Source organism: Solanum tuberosum, unplaced genomic scaffold (genome assembly GCF_000226075.1).
Source record: "Solanum tuberosum cultivar DM 1-3 516 R44 unplaced genomic scaffold, SolTub_3.0 scf00671, whole genome shotgun sequence".
In the NCBI taxonomy this organism is placed as follows: Eukaryota; Viridiplantae; Streptophyta; class Magnoliopsida; order Solanales; family Solanaceae; genus Solanum; species Solanum tuberosum.
The window spans coordinates 59963-70889 of NW_006239603.1; the positions used below are offsets into that span (position 1 = coordinate 59963).

The following is a 10927-nucleotide window of genomic DNA, read 5'->3' on the forward strand; positions in this document are numbered from 1 at the left end:
GATGATGTAATTTATTTATTTTCTAAATATGTCAACTTTTACCCCTTTAAAAAATCTTGGTGATTTTTATAGTAACATATGATTTAAAGGGCACTAATTCAGATTTTTTAAAATAAAAAAATCAAAATAAAATAAAACATGACAAAACTAAAAGAAAAAAAGAGCACAAGAATTTGAAAAATAAAACTCGATGGAGCAGGGTAAAAAGTAAGAAGAACCTAAACGCGGCATAACAAGACAAGTTAAATTTAGCGAGTTAAGATTAATATTTTTCTTTCCCATCTCATGTATTTATTACTTTATACTTCGAACCCCCTTAGCGAACATCTTGGCTCCGCCACTGGTTACACGGTTTATGGAGGCTGGGATTTGTCTGAACTCTCCCCCATATCGGTGGTCAATACTACTCTCAAAATATACTAGCTCATATGTTTAAAAACACAACTCTATGGTTTAAGATAATTACTCAAAAACTAGCCTGAAGGCTCTCTTGGAAATCAGTATTTCCTCTCTTGCTTAATTGTGAAAGCATTTACTCTTTACTGAAAACTAGCTCAAATGCTCTTTTGGAAATCTCAGTTTCCTTTCTTGTTTAAATGTGAAAACATTTTACTCTTTGGGAATACATAGTCCCCATATTTTTTTTGAAGAAATGAACTTCACTCTTTATTCTTTACTCAACTCAAAACTCAAGTCTTAAAACAAAGTTAAAACATTTGTAAAAGACGTTTTGGAAAACTTTATGAACTTCTCTTAACTTGACTCTTGACTTCTCTTGACTTGACTCTTAACTTCTCTTGAATTGAATTATGGATTCAAGGATTGTGTAAAGATTTTGTACAAGACTTCGTAAAATAAGGTTTATGCCGAATTATGGGCGTGAACAACTCAATTCAAGGTTTTCAATAACCATGGATAGAACTCAATACTTGGAACTCAAGAACTTCAATGATACTACTCATTTCAAGAATGCTCAACTCAGAGGGTTCATGCGGAATTATGAGCATGAACTACTCAACTCAAGGACTCAAAGATACTTCTCATCTCAAGACTGCTCGTCTTAAAGGGTTCATGCAGAGTTATAGGCATGAACAACTCAACTCAAAGGATTCATGGGTAACATGTAGTAGTCCCATGATTAGAAATATAATCTCAAAAGGATTATGAACTCTATACTCAAGACTTAGAACTTGAAGATACTACTCCTCTAAAAGATACTCAACATATGGAGTTCATGCGGAATTATGAGCATGAACGACTCGACTCAAGGGTCTACATAACGATATGAAACTCGTGTATACGAATCTTCTCTTTCTCATACTTACTTCCTCAAAACATAGCTCGAATCAATAGTTGATCTCAGAGGATTCACAATTGAACTCAAAGACTTTCTTGAATTCTACTCTTAACTCTCTCTTGAATGTGAATTATGAATTCAAGAGTTATGGTTCATGATATGAAGGGTCTCATGATGACAAAGTAGACTCATGAATACATTCTCCTCACTCTCATACTCACTTGCTCGAGTCTTGAAACAAGTTATTAGAATTTGTTTAAGACTCTTCAAAAAGACTCAAAGGGACTTTCTCAAGAATGTTCGAAAGAACTCTCAAGACTTGACTCTCAACACTACCTTGAATTTGATTTTTGAATTCAAGGATGTGATTTGTGATATGAAAGATCTCATGACGTTTAGAAGTATTTTTAGATAGTTAAACATGAGAAGCGATCAAGAAATCACTGTCTGGAAGCAAGTCTGTGACGCGGGGATGCATTTTAATATTTGGTGGCGAAATAAATTTTGAGGCAGAAGGGTCCGTGACCTCTCTGCGACACGGATAATTTTTTTCCAATCTTTAGGAACAAGTCAGCGACGTGGACCTGGTACCCAGATTTTGCCTGACTTGTTCCTTCTTCGTTTTCTAACCCCTATTGCCTAAATTCGATTCTTTTGCTCAACTTCTCTTTAGATTCATATGCCCAACACATGTACACTAGAATCTAACTCAAAACAACTCTATAAATCGACACAATAATCTCAAGAACTCCGTAAGTTCAGCCCAATTCAAGAACGAAATCAAAATTCAAGAACACATATCAAGAACACCAAACTTTTCAACTTTCTAGAACGAATTTAACGCTGAAATTAATATGATTGGTGTGTGGGTGAACAAACCCAACACTATGGAAGCTTACATACTTCTTAGGGATTAAAGCCATGGCGAAAATCTGCTAGAAAACTCAAGAACTTCGACGAACGTCTTGATCCTTTCCTCCTTTCTGTTCTTTTCTCTTCTTGAACTCTCAACTAAAACCTTAAGCGTATATTAGGATTATAAACTGAACCTAATCAGATTAGACCCCTAAAACCTTACTAAAAATGAATTAAACCTGATTTGGTAAGGAAAAGACCAAAATACCCCTCACTATTTTCGAGTAACTTTCCTTAACTAGACAACCTGACTTCAAAAGGGCATATCTCACTCTTCTAACCTCAAAACTTAGCAAACTCGGTGGAGTTGGAAAGATAATTCAAAGATATTTCATTATCTATCTTGTAGCCTACCTAGCTCATCATGTACTGAGAGTTATGGTCGTTTAAAGTTGACCCAAAACTTAGAAGAGCTTAGGAATGACTTCAACGAATTCTCTCTAGCTCTTTTTGGAACACAAAGTTCTACATCTAGTGACCTTAACACCTAGAAAAATTTAAATTCTTTGGTAAAAATTTACTCACTACGAAGAACGGTTCGAGTATTAGTTTGAAATTTTTTCTAGGGTGTTACAGTCTATATCTAGCTTTGAAATCTATATAAATATATATTGATGTATAATTTAATAATAAAGAGAAATATACTGAAAAGATCAAAAACTATTATCATTTAATAATTTATCATTAGAAGAAGGAAGAAAAGAAAAGAAAAGAAAAGAAAAAGATTATTTTTATTAAGAGTAAAATTAAATAGGTGTGAGTCATGAATAATTACTCATTATAAATTTGAATGTGAAGAGTCTTTGGTGTAAATGTTCCTCCTTAATTAAAATAGTTATTTGTAATAAATAAATAAAATTACTTTTACAATAAAATAATTCATTTAAATTCTAAAATAAAGCCAAAAAAGAGAAAAAAGATAATTGGCAATGGAGGCCATAGAGAGGTGTCACATCACCTTCTTTATGTCTCTCCTTTATATATATATATACTAGTATACGTACCCGCACGTTGCGCAGATATTTTAAAATATAATAATTTTAAATTTTAAAAATAACTATTACGAATTTTTATTTAGTAACAAAAGTGCATGCATAATCATATATAATGTTTTAATTTTATATATACATCTAATGCTAACAAATTTTTACCCTAATTTACGTACAATGAGTGTATGTTCTTCAAAGACACTAAACATTATTCTAACAACTTCTCCTTCTAATAGCATATGTAGCATGTGTTCAATTGATGTTTGTGCTAATTAATTAAATTATAAATTCATAGATCAATCTAAATTGTAGTATTAAAAATATTGTCTCTACTGTTAGCTAAAATCTAAATATAATTTACAAAGAATGTTGCAACCTCTTTAGCACACTCATCTCTCGTTTAATCCTGCAAAATAAGGCGATTTTTATTTAATCTAATACAATTTCAGAAAATAGGAATGTACAAAATATTGAATTTGAGTGACCAATTAAGTAAAAGATACTATAATAAAATTAATATATACCACATAAAATAAATTATCAAATTAATATTATACCACATAAAAATAAATTATTTTCAATGCAAAAAAAAACCGAAAGATGAAAACAATGGATCATCTTGCACTCCTTTGATTTACTATAAGTTTCTTCTTTTATTTTATGGATTTTTAGATATCTTTAGTCTTTCTAAATATGTGTAGATTTTATTCTTTAGTAAATACGTATAACATAACAATGACAAATAATTTTAGAATTTAGTATTAAAAACTTTTAAATTAATTTTATATAAATAATTAATATGTTATTTTTAATATTAATTATATTAAGTTAATACGTTATAAGCACATCCAACATGATATTATGAGTATAACGTGAAAATATATATATGACAATTCATTTTAAATCAATTCTAATTCAAAATTTAAAAAACAATAATATCAATTTTCATCGTAGATTTAAATACATGTGGAGAGATTTTATAAATGAAAATTTAGAAATGATAAGAATAAAGATGATAAAAATAAAAAATAAGAAATAACTCAATTCTCCTCATCCTCATTCTCAAGTACTCAAGTCTTAAAAAATAAGTTTTAAAAATTTGTAAAAGACTTCTCAAAATAACTCAAACGACTCTCTCAAACTCTATTCTTAATCTTTTCTTGAATTTGAATTATGAATTCAAGAGTTACGATTCATGATATGAAGGATCTTGTGATGATTAAATATAGTTTAGATCGCTAGGATTAAGAAAGGAATGAAAGCTCAACTCAAAGGTATTGATCAAAGGACAAAAAGAAAAGTGGGCTGACGCTCCTGGCGTATCCCTGGGGCGCCGCGCCAGCGCTCCACTAACTGGGGCTGGTTTGTGGCGCAATGCAGGCGCGCTTCCCCAGCCCTCTTGGCGTATCTAGGGCGCGCCGCCCCAGCCCCTCCCCAGAACGTTCTGACGAATTTTTCTTCTCGATTTCTGGCCCTAATTCGCCTAGAATCAAATGATTTCTTCCAAACCCACTTAGATTCGAGTACCCAACATAAGTACACAAAAATCTACTCAAAAACAACCTTCAAACTCATAACATTTATCTCAATAACTCATCAAACTCATCATAAACGATTAGCGAATGAAACTTCAAGAAAACTCATCAAGAACTCAAATCATTCAACCTCAAGAACGAAATTACGGATAAAATGACATGATTGGCGTGTGAGTGAACGAACCCAACACTATGAGAACTTACATACCTCTTAGGGATCAAATCCTTGGAGAAATTCCTCGACAAATATCAAGAATCTTGACGAACGCCTTGAACCTCTCCTCTTGAACTCCTCTCAAAACCCTAAGCATATTTTAGGATTGTGAAAACTGACTCAAATCAGTTTAGAACCTTAAAATATTACTAAAACCGTTTAAAGATGATGAGGTAAGGAAAAGACCAAAATACCGTCATCAATTCGGGTATATTTCCTTAACTGAACAGTCTGACTTCAAACAAGCATATCTCCGTCATCCGAACTTGAAATTTAACAAACTCGGTGACTTTTGAAAGAGGATTCAAAGACCTTTCATTTGATATCTTATGGGTCACCTAAATCATCCTGTACTAAAGATATGGTCGTTTGAAGTTGATCCAAAACTCACAACTTAAGCTTAACTTGAACAAATCTCAAATTAGCTCTTTCCAAATTAGTTCTTTCTAAATTTAGCTCTTCTAAGGCGGGATGTTACAGAACATGGATCCTTACATTCCAATCTTGAACTCTCTTTATGATTTTTGTGATGCAATGTGGACAATGCATGATTGTCGTATGAGGGTCGAGTAGTTGTAATGATATAAAATGTGGTCGTTGTTGGTTGTGTTGATGTTGTTGGTCCGGAACGATGAGCATGTTTTAATGTTTCCTTAGCATATCACTGGAAATTACATCTTGTGCAAAAATAACAGGAACATCTCTAATGTGAGAAGGGAAACAATTCATACTGCCAAAGACCATAAACAATAGTCATATCACAACTTATTATATATTTTAAAAAAAATTGGTTCCTTCTTTTTTGTGCACAATATAATTAAATGAAATATTAGACAAGTGCTGGCACACTATGCCCTCCTATGTGAATTTTGTTAACATCATCTTTTCCTAACACAATTTTGTTGCAATTGTCTGAATATAAAATCTGTAAACACAACATCTTTTTACAATTCACACCTCCTCATAATTTCAGGTGGCTAGGTTGCACTCTATTATATATAAACTCGTATAACAAATCGAAATAAGCAAGAGCCAGTATAGGCAATCATATGAAATTCAAAATACCTTTTTATGCATAATTATTTAACATTAATTATGGGTCTCGAATATATGACACTACTAACAAACTTAATTGACCAGGTCATACTTTGAATCAATCTTCAATAATTCCAAAAAATTACATAATTCATCTAAAAGTAATTCGATCTGATTGGTTTAGAACACAAAAAAAGACATGAATTCAATGTATCGTATACCTTTTGTATCATGAACGAAGAAACAATTGATTTTTTTAAATTACACTCATCGATATCATGAAGCCAGAAAGAATTGTATTGTTAATACGGAGGAAGTCATATTTGGTATGTAGGGGTGTTCACGGGTTGGTTTGGGATCGGGTTATTGGTCAAAACCAAAACCAAACCAACTTAATCGGTTTTAAAAATTATCAAAACCAAACTAAACCAAATATAATATTACATTTACCGGTTTGGTGGTTATCGGTTTCGGTTTGGTTTGGTTCGGTTATTCGGTTATTAACCATACACAAAAATAAAAGAAACAATTCAGTCAAAATGTGAAAAAAGTGACAACAATCCATTCAAAACAAAAAATAGTTAGAATGACTTAAAATTACCGAACTTTCGATCACTAAATTTACTATCAATAAAATTTTAAAATTACACTATATTGGCCTAGAAGGAAGAGACAATAACATTTTCAGTCCCACAAAGAATTGTCATAGACACTCATATTACATGAAATCAATAAGATAAATGTGTTCGCCTTGGGCATTCTTGCTTTCAATAAGTAAAGTATAAAGAAATTTTAATGAAAACATATATAAGATCTTTAAAATTGTTTATAAAAATAATATATTAAGTATGTATATTAATAAAATATATGTATATAATTCATCGGTTTGGTTCGGTTATTTCTTCAGTTTTTTCAAATAAAATCATAACCAAACCAATTACTACCGGTTTTCAAAAATCTAAAATCAAACCAAACCAAACCCAAATAAAATCGGTTTTAGTTTATCGGTTTGGTTTGATTTTTCGGTTTAAATTGATTTTTATCCAAATCGTGAACACCCCTAGATTGTCCAGGTCATACTTTGAATCAGTCTTCAATAATTCCAAAAAATTACATAATTCATCTAAAAGTAATTCGATCTGATTGGTTTAGAACACAAAAAAAGACATGAATTCAATGTATCGTATACCTTTTGTATCATGAACGAAGAAACAATTGATTTTTTTTAATTACACTCATCGATATCATGAAGCCAGAAAGAATTGTGTTGTTAATACGGAGGAAGTTATATTTGGTATGTAACACTAATGAGATATTATTTCATGATTTAGGGGATTGTTTACCATCTTTCCAATCGAAATTGCTACTCGTTTTAACCAAAAAAATAATTGAATCCCGAAGTGTATAAATTGATAAAAGCATGCGAAGTGTACAAATAAGAATATCTACGTCAACTAAAACTATAACAACAACGCGTAATTAGGCAATTTTTAGCTATATAGCCAAGATGAAGTAGATGTTTGGTATTTTATTGTAGCTAAAACTTGGGAATCCATAGATCACCTTCCGTTCATAATATTAATTATCTCTCAATCAAAGTCACGCTCATATCTACACGTACATGTATTTTTCTATTTCAAGTTTTTTTTTTTAATTTTTGGGAATGCAAATACTATATTATTACTACTACACAAATGTTATATTGTTGATACTAAATGTTACCCGTTTGACTAGAATATTACATATACTATCAGAGGAACTAAATACTATTATTATTAATTATTTGATAGTAATTAGTATATTGTCCTCCTAATGTTGGTTTTAAATTAAACACGAATTGCTCTTCTACATGTACTTCTGGTAAAATTGGCATAGCAAGAGAAATAAGAGATAAATATTGAAACAGGCTTGCACAATTCTTACTGCATGAAGAACATATCAATAATCAGAACATCGACATGTATAGGGGCAAATTAAAATGGAACTATATATATACAATTTTTATTCAACTGAATAATCCATTTAATGAACTGTTTATTATATATCTTGTTGAACGAATGAATGTTGTAACCAATCATCAGGAATGTCCTCAAATGTTCTATACATCTCTTCCTGAAATTCATCATTTCTACTATCATCACTCCGGTGGCCTTATTGTACTTCCAACGTTGTCCCTCTTTTCTCCATTGTAGTAGTCGTTATAATGATTAGCTTCAAGCAACATAGGATCAATAATACCCGCAACATCTCCATCTTGTGCATCCATAACATGATCCACGTTCTTCTCTTTATAATTCATCTTCTTGTTGATTCGACACACTACAAAATTTTCTTTAACAATATGAATATTTTCCTTAAAAAAACAATCCGCAACATTATATTCTATCATCAACCAGGTTTTATTTTAGCCACACTCACTTGTTTCAAACTTGAAATTTCTCTTAAACCCTACCACATGACTCATACGATTCCTCCTTATATAAGTTCTTCTCCGGTTTGCCCTCTCCACGTCCCTTTAGCACAAGCTCGAGAAAACCTTTTATCTTTAATCTTCTGCTTCTTCAAAGGAGTAATAAAGTAACGAAACTTCTCTTCAGAATTAGCTCCAAATATCTCCCATGGTGGTTGAACTCCATATATATCCGCAAACTGGATAGGACAGTGTTGATTCAATGATAATTCGCCTTTGAAAAACTTCTGAAGATAGTTGATTAGCTCATTATTAGTAGGATGAAAACGTATTCCCATTTGCTTCGACATTGATTCTAATTAATTACTTAATTTTATACGACTATTTCAGAAGTACAATTACTTAATTTACATTATAAAAATATAGTTTAAAATGTACATTACAACATTGATTTAGCTTATTAATTTAGCTTACATACACTTTTTGAAGAACCCTTTCTCTTATTTAACTTGATTTAACAAACTTGAAATTCTTGGTCCATCAAATTGGCTTGAAACATTAACCGTTACCTTGCTTTCTTCATGACTTCATTTTGACGTTGTATAATATATACTAATGGATGGAATTAATTAATTACAATAATTATACTAATGGATAGATATCGAATAAACAAGTCATCATTTGTGATGAGAATAAAGTTGTTAAATCACTTGTTCCAATTTAATTATAAACGGAAAAGGGTTAAAAATATCTATGTTTGGATTGATTGAAAAGATTTAAATATATCATGCATTCACCTATTGGGCTATAGGAAAATATTAACAACCTTGTTGCTCAATATTTGTAATCACAATTTCTTTTGAGACACAACTAATATCAGTTTTATGAATTCCTACTATATATCCATTCTCTAAGAGTAAAGGTTCTCTTCCAACACAGAAATAACAACATTCAAATAAATCTCAAGATCGATCAAAGTAATATATTACTTCTTTAATTCGTTGTACCCACTAATTATATGGAGCTAGGATTAAACTAAAAAAGAGACAGCATAGACATACGAAGATCAGAAATATATACATGAAAACAGGTTAGCAAAATTCTTGAAATATTAATAATCAGAACATCGACATTATGTATATATGGGCAAAATTGAACTATATATATACAATTTCTTTTCAAATTAATGAATGCTGCAACCAATCATCAGGAATATCAACAAGGATGTCCTCGAATGTTCTATACATATCTTCCTCACTTCTAATATCATCAACTCTGTGGCCTTCTTGTACTTCCAACGTTGTCCTTCTCTTCTCCATTGTACTACTGTTTTGAACATCATATTCGGAAGTTGTTGCCTCACAAACTCTAACTTGATCTTCCGTTGTGGAGTAGTCGTTATTATCATTAGGTTCAAGCAGCAACATAGGATCAATAACCTCCGCAACATCTCCATCTTCTGCATCCATAACATGATCCACATTCTTCTCTTTATCCATCGATAGCTTCTTCTTGATTCGACACACTACAAAATCTTCTTTAACAATATGATTGTTTTCCTTAAAGAAACTGTCCGCAACACGATATTCTATCATCAACCAAGTTTTATTTTGGCCACACTCACTTGTTTCAAACTTAAAATTTCTCTTAAACCCTACCACAAGACCCATACGATTTCTCCTTATAAGATCTTCTCCGGTTTGCCCTTTCCACGTCCCTTTAGCACAAGTTCGACAAAACCTTTTATCTTTAATCTTCCGCTTCTTCAAAGGAGTAATAAAGTAACGAAACTTCTCTTCAGAATTTGCTCCAAATATCTCCCATGGTGGTTGATCTCCATATATATCCGCAAATTGGATAGGACATTGTTGATTCAATGATAATTCGCCTTTGAAAAACCTCTTAAGATAGTTGATTAGCTCCGTATCAGTAGGATGAAAACGTATTCCCATTTGCTTCGACATTGATTCTTGATCCAGAATTAACCTAGCTATACTAATTATGTGAATTATGATGTCTAAACAAAGATAGTTATCTATTTATACACATCTTATTACCCTAATGGAAAAAACTCAAATTACTTAACAAACTCAAGTTACTTTATTTCCTAAATTACTACTATAACCGTAATTGAACTAACTAAAGTTACTTAATTACTACTTTTCAAGTTACTTTATTTCCTTATTTTCAAGCGCAAGTGGTTACGATAATTTGTACGAAAATTTCCTAAAGTGAAAGTTTAGTTTTCTTTTGGGGATATTTCTGGTAGAACAACCGACAAATCCATTCAAGTCTTTTAAAGACACGTGGCAATTTGACCCTTTTCTATATTTTTTTTTTAAATATCGTGTTTATTTTTGATTATTTTCACATTAAAAATGCAGGCAACATGTCTTTATTATAGTAGTTGATTGTGAGTAAAAGTAGAAATTTTTTATTTTACAAAATTAAAATAAAATTAATATTAATTGTTTTGGGAAGTGAATAATGCTCTCACGTCTCATATTAGATGGACATTTTTTAATTTTATAC

At 31.2% G+C, this 10927-nt stretch overlaps 1 protein-coding gene across 1 annotated transcript; it reads right to left on the bottom strand.

The window, feature by feature from the left end:
- Nucleotides 1-9573: 9573 nt before the first annotated feature.
- LOC102595870 (NAC domain-containing protein 2-like) lies at nucleotides 9574-10359 on the bottom strand. Its single transcript, XM_006366834.1, has one exon. It carries the CDS (start codon nucleotides 10357-10359, stop codon nucleotides 9574-9576), a length of 786 nt encoding a protein of 261 aa, XP_006366896.1.
- Nucleotides 10360-10927: the final 568 nt, after the last annotated feature.